At 35.0% G+C, this 20,618-nt stretch overlaps 1 protein-coding gene across 4 annotated transcripts in view; it reads right to left on the reverse strand.

Annotated features, from left to right (window-relative positions):
• Positions 1-20,618, reverse strand: part of MAPK8 (mitogen-activated protein kinase 8) — a 66,162-nt gene that overhangs the window by 21,192 nt on the left and 24,352 nt on the right. For all 4 annotated transcript variants that reach the window (XM_037497851.2, XM_037497853.2, XM_037497852.2 and 1 more), the window contains exons 2-6: positions 8,185-8,355; positions 4,641-4,770; positions 2,245-2,303; positions 2,017-2,155; positions 1,132-1,297 (exon numbers count right to left, since the gene is read on the reverse strand). In XM_037497851.2, coding sequence (XP_037353748.1) covers positions 1,132-1,297; positions 2,017-2,155; positions 2,245-2,303; positions 4,641-4,770; positions 8,185-8,306 — 616 coding nt within the window. In that variant the 5' untranslated portion in view covers positions 8,307-8,355. The remainder of the gene's footprint in view (positions 1-1,131; positions 1,298-2,016; positions 2,156-2,244; positions 2,304-4,640; positions 4,771-8,184; positions 8,356-20,618) is intronic.

The raw sequence follows: 20,618 nt of genomic DNA on the forward strand, positions 1-20,618 counted from the left end.
AATAGTTATTTTATCATTTACTACTATAAAATAAACACAAATCTATTGTAAAAAGTTAAAATTATCAAGACTTAAACACAAACATACTGTATGTAATGCAGTGCATTTATATTCCAGAGAAATATAAGCAAACATAATGATGTAGTGTTAAAACACAGCTGCATAAAATTACCTGCAGTGCATACTCTATTACTGTAATAATTCATAGCCACCTCTGGTTGCTCCTGCAGTGAGCTGCACTGTTACAAGTATTCACTGGAAACACTGAAGCTAATCCTCACCCCATGAGCAGTTTCTCTCTCCAGTTATACTGGAGAAAAAACTTATACTCAAGTTTTTCAACTGCATGGCAGCTATTATTCTTAACATCTATGTTGATCAAAGGTCATATGTATTTTAGATAAAATTACCACATTTTAAAAATTATAGTTTCAGTCAGTAAGATCTTGTGTAGATTTTATTCTACATATCTAAATTCTGAGATTTCAATAAAATTTCTTCATTATATAAAAATTTTAATTCATGAACTACATTTCTGATAATTTTCTTCAGTCTTGATTCTAACACTAATATATGTAATTGAATATATCCATACATAACAATGCTATTTAAGGCTGAAACAAGGCTTTTGTAAAAAACTGCTTCTTCCAAAAGGTGACCTTAATTATCCATTAGCTTTGTAGAATGGCCATATTGTAGCTCTTAAAGTTTACAGTAAGTGCTACTGCTAATTAACTTTAGTATTATGGATTTAGAAATATGTGCAAAGGTTACTAATGCAAATTAGATTACTACTAAATTGTCAGGACACTACATACTTTCCTGAACCCAAGTTAAAAAAGCTCAATATTTTCAAGTTACAGGCAAGCAAATGGCATATATTCTGCTACAGGAGTAAGGACAAAAAAATTCCTTATCCACCAGTTATGTATTCATATTGAAATAATAAGGACCCTGAAGTTTTTTCAAATATTTATGACCAAATTTATAGTTATTTTCAAACTCTTGAAAAATGTTTCAAATTGATAAACATCTTACTCTGTGCACATCAGCTAAGTAATTACATAAGAAAACTAATGAACAAAAACAAATAAATCAGAACAGTATTTCAAGTAAATAGTGTTTGCTGACCGTTTTCTTTGTAGCCCATCCCTAGGATGACCTCAGGTGCTCTGTAGTAGCGAGTCACTACATAAGGTGTCATCATAAAACTAGTTCCTGCAGTCCTGGCCAGTCCAAAGTCAAGAATCTTCAAAGTGCAGTCTGATTTTACTACTATATTACTGGGCTTTAAGTCCTTCAAAAAATAAAGATAAAAAAATGACTGCTATGATAAAGATTTTACAGTTCACAAGTTCACTTGTAAAATAATTCATCTACTTGTTCATTTTTCTCTCTATAATGGGACATCCATACCAGATTCATCAAAATAGGTGAACTTGAGAAATGATATCAGAATAGGTGAACTTAAGAAATGAGCTTGATGACATTTTAAATTTATGAATATATACAGTTTTTAAAGAAGTCAGTAATGCTTTATTTTTTAGCAATTATGTTTAGCTAGAGAATTTTGATAAGAGTAAGTGCAATTTGGAAAGGCATCTCAAAGTTCACATGCAAACTATTACAGCAAAAGAAAAAGAGGCCTAAGTTGGCATTTACCAATCAAAAATAGGTCATTCTATATCTATCTAAGCAAATATTATCTGACATTTCAAATTGGCAGGAGTAGAAGTTCAATTCTAAGGCACCAAAACATTTACCAGTTTTTCCATTACTGATTTTCCCATCTGAAATCACAAATTTACTTATAACATTTTTGTCTGCCTACAGAGGTAAGACACCATTATCTTGGTGCTACAAATCCATCAAATTACTTGTTGATGCAACTAAATAATTCTGTGAAGAATTTTCCATATATGACCCCAATCTTAAGGAAGTTTATGCTATATAGGATCATTAAAAGGAAAGCAGCACGTCAATGATTGAAAATTTTTTATTTTTTTTCCTACTAACCCGATGAATAATTCCAGCAGAGTGAAGGTGCTTGATTCCACACAGCATCTGATAGAGAAGGTATGACATTCTTTCATGATCTAGTTCCATTTGAATCACTTGGCAAAGATTTGCATCCATGAGCTCCATGACAATGTAACTTCAGGGTGAAAAAACATGACAGCTTAAATGTATAGCAACAATCTAAGAGTAATGTACTAACAACAGAATTTTAATGATCGTACTTACACATCCTGAAATTCTTCTAGGGATTTCTGTGGCGTGAAAACATTCAACAGGCCAATAATCTATAGTGGAAGCAGAGATAAAAAATTGGAAATTGGTTCATAATACTTTCAATGAAGAACTATAAATACATGGGTTAAAAAAATCCATCACCAGTTTAAACCTTTCAAATCTTATGACTCAAGTTACTTATTTCATATATTTAAACTAACGGCCAATGGTTGGTGGGGGAGAGAGGGAAGTGGAGTACAAAATATTTTTAGGGCAGTGAAAATACTCTGTATAGCACTACGATGGTAGATACATGTCATTAAACAATTGCCCAAACCCACAGAATGTACAAGAGTGAACCCTAATGTGAACTAAGGACTTTGGGTGATTACAATGCATCAAAGTAGGTTCACTGATTATAACAAATGTACTACTCTGGTGAGGGATATTGATAATGGGTAAACCCATGTGGAGGTGGGGGGGTGTTATGGGAAGAAGAGGTTCTATGTGAATTCTGAAGTCCTAAAAAACTCATTAACAGAAGAGTTCCACACAATCCATTCCACTAATAAACACTCAATTATCAAGGACCTAACATTATACAATATATTATCTGTACATAATTTGTAAGCAAATCTTCAATACCTTCTGCCAGCTCTTACCCAACTCAGTATCTCTAATTAATCCTTGTCCTCCAGCTTTTCATAATACTGCTTTTCCCCAGTTTTCCTCATTCCCAGTTTATTCCACTGGTTCATTCAAAGGTATGCCAACCATTCTGTCTTTAATTCTCCTTTTTTCTCTATTTGTATCCTTTTCCTGAGTGATATTATCTATATCTTTTTCTCTGAATATCTTTATGTGGGTAATTTCCAAATGTGTATTAAAAGTCCTTGCTAAGCTTATGAATCTCAAGTATAAATTGGCATGTCATATGGAAGCTTCAAAAACAATATGAAATTGAACTCATTATCATTCCTACCAAACTCATTTTCCAGGGTACTCTTTTTTTTTTTTTTTTTTAAAGATTTATTTATTTATGCATACAAGAACTGGAGTACAGGTCAGAGGCGCAGGGGAGGGGGTGAGAGGATTCACCGGAGACAGAGTGAGGAACAGAACAGGCAGACTGACTGAAACACACTGTTGAGGGGAGCAGTAGGCAAGACAGGAGAGGTCTGCCACACCATGTGGGTAGCTCCCTGGCCAGGGAATGAAACCATGTTGCAGAAGCTGTGGACAGCTCCACCGTGCTGTATCTTAACTCCTTATGCCACCAGGCCCCAGAGTACCTTCTTCATTGCAATATAAGGCTCAGTGATTTTTGACTCCTTTTTCAGAATTTGCACTATAATATTTAAGAGAGTTGCCCATTTTATTGTCTGAACTCTTCCTTCCATTCCCTGTGCTACTACATACGTTAAATAAGGAGCCTGCTCTTTAACATCCATGAATTTTTCCCCTTAATTAGTAACTACAACACCAGAAGCTTACAGAAATACATGGATGCTTGCACAGAGCTCTCAATACATTGTAGATTGTGTTATCTGTAATCAGAAAGTGTATTTTATAAACTCCTGTGGACAAATACCATGAACATCTGCAGTCAGACGCTTTTAATATACCACTTCATAAAACTATCCTTTCCACAATTCACTCCTACTTTATTTTGGAGAAATCATTCCATTAGGTAACCTGAATTATCAGTAGGCTTAATGTAAGTTTTAAAAAGTCTAATTATTGTCAAAGTGAGTGAAAGCTGTATGTTTAGATCTTTATAATTTTTAGATTTAGAATTAGGAATATTTTCCTAATTCTGCTTAGGTATTTTTTTAAGTTTCTGCTAAAATGATACATACTCAACATAAAGTCACCAGTGAGTACAGCATTACTTAAAGAGGTGTAAGCGAGGTAGGGAACAGTGATTTGAATTTTATATTCAATATTATTAAAGTTCCAGTGTTCAAGTATAATGGCAACTTCTCATCTCTGTGGTAAGGCTCTAATTTTCTGACATGCTAGCCTGACAGAAAACAAATAATATGAGATATCAAGTCCAAATAAAGTTCTGCTACAACACCTATCCCTTTAAAACTCCTTTTGCAAATGCAGTATTAGAGAATTATACAATCTAAAAGAAATAATTTTTATATAACTTTAATAAAGTTGAGAAAAATTCACATTGTAAATATACTGGGTTGTCAGGAAGGTCATAAGGTATTTTTTCTGGGTTTTTCAAACAAAAATGCATCATGACTTTTCCAACAGCCCAACATACACCTTTTAGACAACGTTACAATGCTTCTGCAATTTAAAACCCCTAATATTTTAAGTTTTTGTTATTCATATATTCATGAAAAAAATCTTGATTTTATCTACACTTAGAATTTTCTAAAATGGTCACTTACATTTTTGTGATTAACACATTTCATAAGAACTAGTTCTCTGTAAGCCCGCTTAGCATGAGTCTGATTCTGAAATGGCCGACTTAGCTTCTTGATTGCAACATTTCTTTCAAGAATGGCATCATAAGCTGCACTGTAATAAGAAATTAAAAAAAAAAAAACTCAATAAAAAATCTCTGAAACCGAATTCATGAAACCATAATGCAGTTTTCTTACTTTCTCCAAAAATAAATGCAAATGGATCAATTTCCAGTCTTTGATGTTCAACATGTTTCTTCTATATCTATACCGATTTCAGCATATTCCTCAATGTAAAGCATTGTTAACTGTTTCTTAAAACGCTAATGAATTCAAAGAGACAATGGATAGTGAAGACAGAGATTCTGCTTCTTCATTGGGGACCCTCCAAGATCTGTCTAGTATACAATGTACACTCAAATGTACAACTGTATGTAACAAGTATTTAAGTCCAATAAAGTCTAAACTGAGTCCTTCTTCCTGCATCTTCACCAAGGAAAAACAGAAAAAAGAACACACGTGGTCATAAATTCCAGTAAAAATATGTGCTGAAAAATTCTACATTAGGATGTTTCAACACAAAATGAATTTATAATGAGGAAGGTACATAGAGAAGTGGCTATATAAAAGATTGTTTTATATTGTAAAAAGACCTTAAAATTTTGTTTTGGAGGAAGAATTAAAAATCAAAATGTTTATAAATATGAATGCTAGATTTCAGGTCATCACAAAATGCTTCATACCTGTTAATGAAACACCTATAATTCTAGAAATGCAACAACATACTCATTACTCTTTATATCTTCCTTTATGACACTGATGAAACAACACCTTTCATATTAGACAGGTCAAAGAAACTAAGGTACTAAAGTATCTTACTTTATCTACTAAGATAAAGTATCTTAAAATCAAATAATATTATGACTGAAAAAGATAAAATCATTTGGATTCACCACTACCTGATACAACGCCAGAGGTTAAGTATTTTGCCCAAGGTTAGTTAGAAAGCTAAAAACAAAGCTGAGACCAGAAGACAAAGACATGAAGATTGGCCTTTTCATAATAGACCATCTAATACACTATAAAAAAATTTGTTTACCTAGTATTTGGAAACTAGTATTTATTAAAATTCACTTGAAATGTGAGCTGTTGTGCGGCTCTCTCACTTATCACATACGGTGTAGAAATATGTGTATTTGGAAAATTAGCATGGCATAAATGGATGATCTATCTATATATCACATATATAAAACTATTGTCTAAATACAGTATACATATAATCAAAATACACATAATTATAATCTTTACTTACTAAATGCCATATTTACAAATTAAATTCTTAAGTTAATATAAATAAAAAACATTGTGGGTCATGAAAAAATTAATAGAATTTCTGATTATTTCAGATAAAGTTTGCTTTATTTTTTACAATTAAACTCATTCCTAGTAATTTTCATCAGTTAAGTCAAAGTAAAATTTCAAACTCTAAAAATGTTCAAAGTTATGTAAAGTGGTTGCACTATTTTGTATCAAAGGAAATTAGATTTTTAACTGCTATGTGCACAAATGAGAAACACATGGGGATTCAGAGCCCCCTATAAATATTTACTTACCACTGTCTGGACTAGTGCCCAAAATAATGCCTTTAAAGAAAAAATTCAGTTGACTCTGATAGTAACATTAACAGGTGTTAAATTTTTCTTCAATATTTGTCAGCATCATAGTAATAATATTTTATGACAGAATAAACAAAACAAAGATATTTATTCCTTAGATCAGGAACTCATTAAGAGGGCTTCAGGTTTCTTCCAGAGCAACTTTTAAAAAAAATTCTGGCATACAAATTTCACAGTACACTCACAGATGGTACAAAAACATTAATAAATCTTTAAACACTACTAAGTATTTTATAAATATACTCCCTCACAACAACCTTGTAAATTAAGTGAGAAAACAGGCTTATAAGTGTTAATTTGTGACTTTATGAGTCACAAAGTTAGAAGGTCAAAGAGCCAGAATCTGAACCCAGAGTCTTTCAGAATCTTTCTCACATTGACTTTACTACACTATTTTCTTTACATTTAAATTTGTGGTTGGTTAAAATGACAATCAGTCAAGCCAATAATACTTTGTAAAATGACTCCATCTCTGTAATTCTTGCTATTATAAATTACTTCCAAAATACAGAAAAGAGAAAATGCCAGCAGTGTTCCATTATACAAATTTGTTTATAATTTAGTATTTTCCATAACTCCTCTGAATTGGGGGGAAAAAATTACCATAGATTAACTCCCTTCCTTCTATTCTCAGAGGTAAGCAGTATTCCAAGTTTGGTGTTTATGAATGTTTTTATACTTTTGTACATATGTATACATCCCTAAGTACATGGTATTATTTTGCACATTTTAAACTACATATAAATGACAAATTATGCATATATATATTCTGCACATTGTTTTTAGACAACACATTTCAGAGATTATTCCTGTTGATAAATACAGCTCAAGTTCATTTTAAATGTTGTATAGTATTTCACTGCATGAATATAACAAGTTTTTTCACTCTCCCATTGATAGATTTGATGCTTTTACCAATTTTTGCTATTATAAGTGGTGCTGCAAAGAATGCATCTCTGTGAAAATGTGCACATTTTTCTAAAACCTGGGAGAACTACAGGGTTCTAAACATTTATGATCTTTAATGTATTCCAAAACAAATCTCGTTTAAGAAGTAATAAAACAATTATGCTTGAATGAGGCTTAGAATTCCCTAAAACATTAGATTATGCTAACTTAGTAATCTGAAATCATTGGCAGAACTGTCCAAAGGACTGTTTTGCATTTCAGTTTATACAGAAATATACTGATCAATAAAGCATATATACACCTTTTGTAGAAATTAGCTTGTAAATCAGTTTTAAAGATACATATACATTTTTTTTTTAAAATGGGAAGGAACTTTAATACAATTTGGAAATACAGGAAAGGCAAAGAATCTAGTTTCTAAATCAAGCACCCAAAGTTACCCATCCCCTTGTGGGTAAAACTCCATCCAAATGGGATTGGCCCAGAGCAAGGCCCCAAAGCCTGCCACAAGTCTAAAGAAGATACATATACATTTTGAAAAACATACAGGGAGATATTAGCTGACTTCATTTCCCAGTGTAAAATAAAGTTTTTGAAATTCCAGAGTTTCATTATAACATGAAAGTGACGATTAAGGGAAGCTTCTTATTAAACAATAAGCTATGGGAATAGCTATAGACATGTAATTAACAAGCATGCCACTTATTCCAAATATCCAAAGATATCTGACTTTACATGGTTTATGACCAGTACTTAACTATAATTTATACTTAGAGATGACTCATTTATAAAATGTTTTATGAATAAGATCACTATTGTCAAAAATTTATAACTTTAATGTAATTTTTATAGCTTTAATTTTTGAGGCAAGCTAAATATTTACCAAGGTGTTGATAAACTGAAAGGAGAGAAGAATTAATGATTCTTTGAAAGTGAAAACTTACCATACTATTCCTTGAGCTCCTGAGCCTATAGGTTTTAAATTTTGATATCGTTTCAGGACTGTGAATGTAGAATCTCCAATCTCTACACTATAAAAATTGCTGTCACGCTTGCTTCTACTCATGATGGCAAGTAACTAATTTAATGGCTTCATCCAAAAAATCACCAAGGTGCTGCAAAATGGAAAAAATGTGATTAAAAAAATGAATTTACTTATAACCTAAAAATCTGAGTGACCACCCTGTTAAACGATAGTAACACAGACTGCTAGATCATGTTTAAACAACTGCTTGATTAAAAAACACAATTACGAAGAAAAAGCCAAACAGCCTGATTGGCCTTCATTGTATGTAAGGAAATGACCGATAGTTCAAAACAAAAACAAAAACTTTGACTAGGATAGTTTCTCTAATTTAGAAGTCAATGGTATTAATAAGTATACACACTTACTGGAAGACTAAAAAATAAAAGCAAATTAAGTATAGCTAAAATGTTTTAAAGGGCACTTCCATAGCTTAAAATGTAAAGCCAGTCCTTTTAATGTGTTTATTTACAGAGTAAAACTTAAATTTGTATTAGGAATAGATAAATTTTCATGCAAAAATAATTCACAATTGCGTTTAGTGGCACAAGAAAGGGCAACAAATTGATAGGCTTTAATCACTCCTACCTAACAAATACAGAGCAGCACAGGGCATCAGTGCTGTAACATTTTGACCCCCAACAGTAACATTCAGGTATAATGCATATGTTGAGGCTGTAATGGTTGAAAGGATGAGAAACAGGATATCTCATATATTCTTGCAAGATAAAATAAGACGATACACGACAGATATAAAAATTTATATAAAACAGGGCCTCGCTGGTGGCGCAGGCAGTTGAGTGCCGCACTGTGGGGCTGTCCGCAGCTTCTGCAGCGCGGGTTTGATCCCTGCCGGCCAGTGAGAATCCCACATGGCGGGGCGGACCTCTCCTGTCTCACCCGCTGCTCCCCTCAGCAGTATATTTTGTCAGTCTGCCTGTTCTGTTACCCACTCTGTCTCTGGTGAATCCTCTCACTCTCCTGCGCATCTGCCCTGTACCCCGGTTCTTATATAAATAAATCTTTAAGACAGGCATTTAGTATATTAGGATATGAAACAAAACACTGCTCTGAACTATTGGGGACATCAAAAATAAACTCAGATTGATCACATTTCTTTATTATATGTCTGATTAAAAGCCAATGCAGGCTTTTCCTACCCATTTGAGATTTGGTTATTGACAAATCTATTATCCATCCTTACTAGATGAAAGTGACCTATCGAAAAAGCAGGTAAGGTAATTCCAATCTACTCATGACATCACAAAATAAACCAACCATTTATGACTAAAGAATTACTGTTTCGTGTGTGTGAATATGTGGTTGTAAGACAACACTAACACAATTAACAAAAATCCTGAAAATACTTACATTACAATGCAAAGAAATAATTCAGCAAAATATTTGATGAACAAATAGTCAACAAATCTTAAGTGCCTACTATATGTTAGGCACTGTATAGTGTCCTGGGACCAGATGAATAATTTGGAGGTTCATGAACTGACTTCGAACAGAGTTGAATGGAAGCCATCACACAATGGAGAGTAAGACCCCTGGCTGCTACTCAAAGATTATATACTATGAGAGGAGGGACAATAAGAGTTGGAAGAGGAAAACTAGACAGCTATTGTAATACCCTATATGAAAGAGATACAATTAAAATTAATGTGGATTCTTAGGGTTGAGTTAAAAATAAACAGAACTCCAACAGTGTAATTTGAAAAGAGAAGATAAATGAATCTGAAGCAATTGAGGAGTTAAATAAATGATCTGAATGAATTAAAGGCAGGCCTGGAGAAACATTTCCAAAATCAATAACTAAATTAGTCTTGTAACACTCCGGAGAGCACTGTTTGAAATGACAAGTCTCACAAATTCTGCCTAAGTAGACAGACCATAGTTTAAAGGAAAGAGATTTCATAATGACTGCAACACTCAGGTGAAATACAGACTAATAGGATGCTGAAATACAGACTAATTTTCTACTTTAACTTGAATTCTCTATTTCCTACCAGAGTAGGGAAACAGAAGTGGGAAGAGAATAATTTCAGAAAGTGTTGGGTATCAGGACTTTTCTTAAATATTCTATATATTTATCCTGGAAACTGCCCAGGGCTTGGAAACAGTATTATTTTTTTAAAGATTTATTTATTCATTTACACAAGCACTGGGTACAGTCAGAAGCGCGGGAGCATGAGAGAATTCACCAGAGCCAGAGCGGGGAATAGAACAGGCAGACTGACGAAACACACTGCTGAGGGGAGCAGTGGGCGTGGCAGGAGAGATCTGTCGCGCCATGTGGGACCCTCACCGGTGGCCAGGGATCGAACCGGTGCTGCAGAGGCTGCAGGCAGCTTTGCAGCCCAGTGCTCAACTGCTGTGCCACCATGGGAGGCCCGGAAACAATATTATTAATGGTCTCTGATAATCTGTACATAGGCTCAGAGGCTGAGTGCAGAGCTGAAGGTGTCTACATTTCAAGTAGTCGAACTATGTGTGCAGATGAGAATTCCTAAAGTTTACTTGAAGGAGGTAAGATGAAGAATCCGGAGAAAAAGGGGCACTTTGTGGTGCTTCACGCTAGCTAACAGGTTTTTCAGTTCTCTAACTTGCTGGAAATCAAAGAAAAAGTTGAATAGCTCTAGCAACATATATAGGACAGATTTCCCTTTCCGCTAAAGGAGTAATAACAAGCCTTCTCTATTCTCAGAACAGGGTGATCCACCAGCAGGAGTGGGGTCCATAGTGCCCATACAGAAATCTGAATGAAGCTCTGGCAGGGGCTAAACAGTGATAGCCACTAGTAAGTGGTCCTCTTCATTGAAGCCTCAGCTGCCACTCTCATGAAAAGGTGACAGAGAACTCCTGTCACTTACAGTTAGTCACACAATATTTACTGACACACCTGAACACAATAGTAATCACCTCACAGAGCTCCCAGTTAGGAGCCAAAGGAGATCTTACATTGTTTGGTACCTGCCTGATTATCTATGGCTGTGATAAGAGGAATGAAAGAAAAAACAGCAGAATGCTTTAGAAATCAAGTCTACACTAACTACACTGAACAAGATAGGAACACTGAGTATGAGTTAATCAGGCAGGGAGCAAAAGCTTTTTAGACAGAAGAAATATATGTCCAAAGTCCCCAAGAAATTCACGGATTTTAACTATATACTTTGATAAGTTTTGATAATACAAAGTTACAATTTGTAAGAAATTGCTACACTCTTCTCACTTCACAGTTAAATGGTGGACAACTAAGGCTGGAGTGGGTCTTAGTGCACAGTGGTATTTCTATGTATTTCTACTTTAAATATAATTGGGACATAAGCTGTGAAAAAAACATGGAAATGGAACAGATGCATTTACATAATGACAACTGAGAGCTGTTCAAGAGGCCAACTGAGGACTTAGAAGGAACAATGATAAACTTAATGAATTTTGGAACAATGATTTGGTTTAGATGGAAGGCAAAGAAACTCTTTACTGAAAGTAGTCTGACTTCATTAGTTTGGCCTAACCTCATGGCACCTACAATACACAGAACTGTCACTTTAATGACCATTATTCATTTGCTTAGAAAGCAGGTTTAATCAAAAGACTACATGTTATATTATTTACATAATTTTCTTTTAAAAAAAAAGTTACAGTAAAGGAAACAGATCACAATGGCCGGGGAGGGTGTGATTAAATAGATAAAGAGTATGAAGGCGTTTCACTGGGGTGATGAAATAATTCTGTATACTTGTGGTGGTTACACTACTACATGTGATAAATTTACATATAACTACACAATTTACATAAAACTGGTAAAATCAGAATAAAGTTTGTAGTTTGGTTAATAATTATGTGATAATGTCAGTTTCCTTGTTGGTTAAAACTGTTGTATCAATAGGAACTTTCCGAACTTGAAAATTATACTACAATTATGACAAATGTCAAATGCTGTCACTGGGTGAAGCAGTGTAAAGGAGACCCAGAAATGCTTCACAATTTTTGCAACTTCTGTGTGAATCTAAAATTATGTCAATGGAAAAATTATTTTAATGTAAACTATTTGTTTATGTCCAAAAGGACAGGTTTATTATATTTAAAAAAAAAATGGGAAAAGGAGAAGAAGATGCCTGCACAGACACAAGCAGGCAGGAGTAGATGATGCTGTTGCTTTGCAAAGACAAAAGGTTTGTGAAAAGAACTGCCTGCACAGTCACAGGTGGGCAAGCAGTCTTGGGATGAGAGCTGCTGTAAACTTTTTTTTTTTTTTTAATAAACACAGCTAAGAAAATGGAATGTCAAGTCACAGACTGGAAGAAAATATTTGTAAAACATCAGGTAAAGCATGTATATCCAGTATGTATAAATAAGTAGCATAATCTCATACCAATGATCACATTTTTAAATGAACTAAGAATCAGCTATTTAACCAACAAAAGATATATAAATAATGTATAATCCTATGAAAGAAACTAAACATTATTAGTAATTAGGAAATACAAATGTAAAACACAAAGAAATATCACTATACATCTACTACATAAAATTTAATGACAATCACAAGAATGTGGAACAGCTACAACTCTCATACATTGCTAGTAGGAATGAAAAATGGTCTCTCTGGCAAAAATCTCAAAATATTAGAAAATTTGCTTTGGGCATCCAACTGTATCTAAATTATTGTTAGTGGCTAAAATGCAATGCATATTTTCTCAATGACATTCAATTCTATAAAAACAGGTAACCTAATTTGTAAGGCTATACAAAGACCATCCTAAGGCACTCAAAAGATATTTTCATCTTAAAGCTAAGAAAAATTCCCACTAGTAAATCCCTATGAAATTTTTATGATTTCTTATGCAAGAAGTCTAGACATACTTTTTACAATGTATAACCCAAGTTAACTCTCATGTTATCTGAAAATCTGATGATACAAAGTAACTCATTCCTTGAGAAATATTCAAATGTCTGACATTTTCTAATAATAAATTTTGCCAAGTCTTTTTGTAATAAGATTCTCAGGCTCAGAAAAGAAGGAAATATTGATCACATTCAACCAACACCAGAGATATACCCTAAAATCAAAAATTAGGAACAGCAATTGAGAATTGTCTCAGAGGCATCTTACAGAGGATTTTACTCATATTAGTTAATTCTGCATATAATTACTAGCAGTTTATCTTGCCAGCAATGTAATTATGATCAGAATTTTTAAAAGTGCTAGAGATGTGTTAGAAGAAAATAATTCTATGACAAACAGCTTTCTGTAATTAAATGTGTCTGCTCCCAGCAAGAGGGGATAAAAAAAATCACCGAATTTCAGAGCAAATTACACCATTTCACAATCTGAAAGCTCAGCAAGATGAAAAGAAACAGAACTTCCATCTGATAGCAGTAACTAGATATGACAAATGTAACTTTAAGACTTAATTGTTCAGCTACAAACCTATAATCAATCATTCAGAAACAGTTTCAATTTTAAGTTCTAACTCATCTTCAAGTTGCCCTGCACACGGAATAAAACAAAACTTGAGCTAAAAAAGCTAGCTTGGTTTTTTTTTTTTTTTTTTTTAACCACCAACAACGGTCAAAGACTAAAAATGTAGTTTTTTCTTTCCTGCATAAACCTGTAGCAGATTTTAAGTGTTTATACTCTAATCCTCTCCAACTCCACATTCCCCAAAAGATTTATGACTTTCTGGAGTAGTTCAGTAACACCTACACATGAAAAAAACTCATGAAATCACTTAGAAAACAATTTAAACATAACATGGGAATCCAACATGCTGAGTGAGCGACAGAAGTTATAAAATGGCTTGGATTTTTTGATTCATAAATGTTAACTGCTAACTAACTTAAAAGTACTTATTTGTTCTAAAAGGAACTCTAACAACTTTAAATCATAGCATAATGAACTACTTTGAAGGAAAAAGAACCTTGAATGTCAACTGACTTAATGTGACAAATGACAGGAAGACGACTTCAAAAAACATGACATGGCTGCCTAACTCATGGTGAAATAGAGCCTGAGATTACCGTTTTCCCTAAAAACAACTATAAAAAAAATTTGCTCATAGAGATTCTTAAGTTCCCCAGCAGAGCCCCAGGACAACTTAGTGCACACACTAAGGTTGGTGTCTTGCTGCAGGGAAATAGAGAGAGGAGACAAAGGCAAGCAGTGAAAGCAGAATGGGTTGAGGGCTGGCTAGCCATAGCATACTGACAGGGAACTCCAGGGCACAGTAAGTTTCCCTGGAGGAGCTTTTTTGAAAGGGGGTGTAGTCGTGTGGATGGGAGGGTAAGCTAGGACATTAGGAACTCCAACAAACATGGTCAAGGAAAGCTCTCCTTCCATTCGTCTCCCAGAAGGAACAGATCAAAGAGTTGCCAGGCAAAGTCACGTGAGGCTCCTTACAGGGAACAACAGTATGGAAAAGGACCTGGGGAGAGAACTAACCAGCTCTTTTGGAAAGTACCAAGCAGGCATGCAGCACTTGCAGCCCAGGTCCCTACGCGGCAGGAGGCAGTGTGGGTGGAGGCGGCCATGGTGGCTATGTCCATAATGGGGCAACAGGCACACATTCTCGTTGGGTGCATCCTGCTTACCAGGCCCACCTGAGTCCCTGAGTGTGAGCACTGTGGACCAGAGCTAGAGCCTCAGGATTGAGGCTTACCACAAGACTCAGGATTCAAAGATCACAATCTACTGCAGAGAGGAGCAACAGGGAGTTGGGATGGGAAGTAAGGACAACGGAAGCACTAAACAGAGCCTGATATGAGAGAAGGCAGATGTGACTAACCCCACTCAACAAAACTGAGATCAAGTATTTAAGCCCCCCACTCTACCGCCCCCACTTCACTCCAAGGTAAACTAAAAAGAGAAACCAAACAAAACCTGCAGCAGACCAACCATAATAAAGAAGTAAATAAGGCTGCACACTTACCTGGGAAGGAAGGAAAAATGTGAACACAAGATGGAGAGGCAAAGTGAGAACAGAAGTTCTGGGACATATATAGAATAGAGAAACAGAAAACCTATCAGAAAACACTTTAAAATAACAATACTAAAAATGCTAAATGAGCTACTGGGAGGTCAAAGGCAGAGAGGCAGGTGCAAAACCTTAGGAAGGCGATTCAGGAACAGAGTTCACCACCAACGAGAATGACAATATTCAAAGAATACAAAAAAGGGAGTCTGAATGAACTGAAGAGAAATAAAGTGCTTGAAACGTAATTAAACTGGCAGAAGTAGTTCAGAAATAGAAGACACAAGTGCACAAATCACCCAATTAGAAAGAAACAAGATACAGTAAAAATGGGGAAACTCTGAGGAAAATCAGACACAACTAGAAGAGGAAGCATAAGGATAATGTGTATTTTAGAAGTGAAGAGAGAGAGAAGGAAGCAGAGACCCTACTCAATGAAATAACAGCTGAGAATTTTCCAAATCTAAAGGATGAATTAAGCACGGATCTTCAATAAAAAAAGGGCAAGTTAATTCAATATCTTTTAAAAAAAATACCTTTGTGAAAGATTTTTTTTACAGATAAATCAATGATTTTACATTTCCCTCAAAAAATAGACAAAGACTCTCCTTATCATCTTGGTTATTAAGGCTTGGCAAAGTTTTGGAATTTTCATAGCAAGCAACATGTTATTAATATGGTAATAACACTTCAACACTTAATACATGAAAAGGAATGAATGTGTCAGTACAATTAAGCTGTGTGTAGGATAATTTATAAAGGTGACATAATAAGGATAAATTTACAGTCACAGGAAGATCACATTGTTTAACTGAAATGTGATGACACAAAATGACATAAATGGGTTCAGAGTCATTGGGGTTTTTTGTTTTATTTTAATAATTGTGAAAGTACATTATCAACCTTGAAAAATTTTGGATATGCACCTAATAACTATTTTCTGAGTCATGAAAAAGGAAGAGACTACAGAGTCAAAGAAAATGATACCAAAGCTATAGAAAATTAAGCTTTCTATTGCTTGTTTTATTTTCAGTCTAGTTCCCTAAAGAAGCTTTACATAAAGAGGCTTTCAAATAAAGATAACAACCGTATTTCCTGTTTTACACAGTTGAACTACAGGATCCTTAAACAACAGAGAATCCAAAGGCATTTTGGAAAGGGATGCTAGATAAACATTAGACAAAACTTATTTTTCTACTTCATAATTTAAAACCACCAACCATGAGCATAAAATATTTCTAAATGATATAAAAAAAATTGTTCAAACAGTATCAATAGGACAATGTCAACCAGTGATAAAATACCCTCATGCAACAAACACAAACATAATCTCCATCAGTTATTTCATTCTAACCATTACTTGGCTTCAGAAACTCAAAGGAAAAAAATGGAATAGACGCCCTACTCACAAACATGTCCTATTTTTTCACCTGGCATTTCTCCCTGCTGACTAGTATAATTCTAAACATCAATAAATATTACTACTGAACTGAAACACACAGTCACTAATGTGTTTCAAAAAATCAAGTACCATTGTATTCTGCAAAGTAACCCAAAATGACTAAGGAAGGACAGGATGAGTCATTAACTGTTCAGTGTGAGGGAATCTATATTCAGATTATTGGCAACTGGACTCAAGTCCAAAACAGTTCTTGAAAGAAAAAAAAAATCTTTGAAACAATGTAATATGGTCCCTCTACTTTTATAAGATTCACTTCAGCTGCTTTTCGGATGTTAGTAAGTAATCAGAAAATGTAGAGAAACTTGTCAGAACATACATGTAAAGCATTATCAGAATAAATGGTCCAGATAAGTATTTATCCAGACAATTTGGTAGTATTCAGAAAGCACAAATCATAGGCAAAACAGACAAATGTCAATTTGAGGTACCAAAGTCGTACACTTCAGCCATCTAGAGGATAAGAGAAAATAGTGAATTGAGTGTTAGAAGGAAAGTTTCCTATCATTCTAATTTTCCACTACAAAAACAATAAAAAAGATTATGTCCTTGGGAATAGTAAATTATAGACATATTTGTTTGGAAATCAGATTTTAAGGATAAAGATAAATATAAGACAAACACACCTCCTTATGACAGTTTCTTAAACCCAAATAACTATCAAACTATACAATATGTACAAAGACATTGCATAAATAAGAAAGATTTCCTGCTAGCTACAAGGACTAAGGAAAAACAGCAAAAAATAAGAACAAGGGGGCAGACTCTGCTTAGAAAGAAAAGGGAAATGAGAACAAAGGGAATTTTTATGGGACTATATGAAGAAAATGATGCCATCTCTGCCTAAGGACTCCTATTCAATGAGTGTAGTGGCAACCACAATTTAGGATGTCCCTCCCCTCCTCCCCCCATCCCAGGCCTAAGGGGTGAAGGAGGGATGAATACTTTTAAAAGTATTCAAATCAATAGCATTGCTTCTGAAAGAATATGAAAGCTAAAGGTTTCAGAAGCCACAAACAATTTGAGCACTGTAATACTGGGCAGTTAAATTTTGGAGGCACATTTTTACCATCCATAAAACTATGATCTTGGAATAAATTACTGGCAAGACTATTTTTAATTCTAAAATTCAATTTTAGTACTTCCTCCCCACACCCCCAATAAAAACGTTAATGAAGAGAAAATGTGTTGTTTTGGTTTGTATTTTTTTTCCCATTAATTCACATGAACAGTAGAGATCATGCCCCAAACTCCGAAGATGGAATAAAGATGACTCCTTGACCCCAATAAGCAAACACTAGTTGGTAGAAATACACTTATTCAAGTTCATTTTAATGCTACGCAGAAGCAAGTGTAATAAAAGATACACATGAAATGCTACAGAAATCTTTGCAGATAAGAATTTAGCCTGGAAACAGGCAACTTTTGCTTATCTATCATTATGTATAATTTTTTTCTGAGATTCACTGTTAAGGGAAGGAGAAGAGGTGAAGGGGAGAGGGGGTGTTTGTAAAGCGAGTAAATAGGGAGGGGAAACAAATTCGGCAACTATCAAAAAATAGCAAAATATAGTTCATTTGTTGGGCATAGAGGTCTCACGGATAATGGATCTATTTATTGCTGGAAATGTAGCTAGCAAGGAAGCCAAGAATTTATTTTTGCACCACTGACCATGAAGAACCATTTGCAGTTCTTAAGCAAGTCCTTGCTAGCTCAATGGAAATGAGGGAAGACGAGAATTACTAGAGAGCAAAATGAGCAGAATTTGGGCCTCCCCGGTGGCACAGCAGTTGAGCGCTGGGCTGCAAAGCTGCCCGCAGCCTCTGCAGCACCGGTTCAATCCCTGGCTGCTGGCAAGGGTCCCACATGGCGCGAAGACCTCTCCTGCCGCGCCCGCTGCTCCCCTCAGCAGTGTATTTCGTCCGTCTGCCTGTTCTGTTCCCCGCTTTGGCTCTGGTGAATCCTCTCACCCTCCTGCGCTTCAGACTGTACCCAGTGCTTGTGTAAATAAATAAATAATTCTTTAAAAAAAAATGAGCAGAATTTGTTAACCTCATGGACATACATGGAACAATACATTCAAATTGAAAAAATTCCAATTTTTTCTGTGTTTGAAAGGGTAGTAATATTATTAGCCTAAGTAGAAAATATACTAAGTCATGTAAATGCTCATTTTACATACTAATTGATAAGATGAAAGGTACATTTTAAGGAAGGCACTTAGGGAAGAACTACATTTAAGGTTTTTGTTGTTGTTTCCCTTAAGATGAAGGAAGAAAAGTGGGAAGAATGATGGAAGATAATGACAAGAGTCATCAGGGTAAGAAGAAAAACTTGAAGCATATTAGAAGAGAGCAGGGTCAGTGTGAAGTGATAAAAATTATACTGGCTTGAAAATTGAGAGAGGAGGGGAAGTGATAATACAGAAACATTTAAGCCTAGGAAAGGTAAGTTGAACAGATTCATGTTTGGTCACCTCTATTTTGATATTGTTAAAGGACACGAGGTCCTGTGGAGCAGTAAAAGGAGGACAGCTTGGGAAATGGAAATGTTATTTAATATGATCAAAGATCAACTAAAAGAAGTCAATCAAGAATAAAGAGAATAGGGCCTCTCTGGTGGTGCAAGGGGTTAAGCATTGCACTATGAAGCAATCCGCAGCCTCTGCAGCACGAGTTCGATTCCTGGAGGGCCAGGGAGCAACCCACATGGCGTGGCAGACCTCTCCTGTCTTGCCCGCTGCGCCCCTCAGCAGTGTGTTTCGATCAATTTGCCTGTTCTGTTCCCACTCTTTCTCTGGTGAGTCCTCTCACACACCCCACTGCCTGCATATCTGGCCTGTACCCCAGCTCTTGTATGCATAAGTAAATAAATAAATCTTAAAAAAAAGAGTAAAGAGACTAGTGAGACTAGTAATAATAGAAATACAGAAAGATGAAAAGACTAGTTTCAGACATGACAATTTTGAGATCTCAGTAATGTGTTCAGTTGGCATGTTTAAGAGTTATGAAAATGCAGAAGTTCTAAAAACTGAATCAGGTTCCAACTCACATATTTGTAGCAGCTAACCTGAAACCATTTCCATAACATTGGTAATACAGGTCTTTTACTCCTTTTGTCCAATTTGGTTATTTGTATTTTCCTTTTTAAAAAAAGTCAACCATTTCATTAAGATAATAAAGTTACTAGTGCAAAGAACTCATCTTCTGAAATTTATCAAATAACGAAGGTGTATAAAGGATGTACAAAGTGAGCACCAGTGTAGCCACGACCCACTGCCACTACTTAAATCCCTCCCCAGACCCATTTCCCTTTCTCATTCACAGAAAGTAACTATTTATTCTACAATCTGTGAATATCATTCCCTTGCTTTCTTTAGTTTCAAAATCGAGGTATTTATCCTAGTCATATTCTTCAGTTCTGCTTCTTACTGAACTTCATATAAAATAAACCACAGTGCATATAATCTCATGTGGTTTGCCTTTTGATATAATAACTGATACCAATATGTGTAGCTATAGATCATTAGTTATCCCCATGGAACTGTTACAGGGCAACCCCAATGTGAAATGGGTTGGCCTGACTGTGGGTTCTCACCCAAGACCTTAAAAGCGACTTATGATGAGACTCAACGGCAGGCACACACAAAAAAAGGTTAATAAAGGGTTTCTTTATAACAAGGGGAAAATGAAGAAAGGAATAACTCAGGGAGAGGGAGAGAGAAATTGGTGAACGCATCCTACCAGTTCTGCTGAGCTGAGACCCCAATAACACACTGAAAGCCTGTGAAAAACCAAGCACCCCCAAGCTCATATGTTTGGTTATATACTAAGCCTGTTTGTGGAGTTTGTTCAGGACATCCTTTCCTCCCAACAGAATGATACTTTTGGGGGAAGTATCAGCTTCAGCTCTCCT

This window comes from Talpa occidentalis, unplaced genomic scaffold, assembly GCF_014898055.3.
Source record: "Talpa occidentalis isolate TD23 unplaced genomic scaffold, MPIMG_talOcc4v2.1 talOcc4.8, whole genome shotgun sequence".
In the NCBI taxonomy this organism is placed as follows: domain Eukaryota; kingdom Metazoa; phylum Chordata; class Mammalia; order Eulipotyphla; family Talpidae; genus Talpa; species Talpa occidentalis.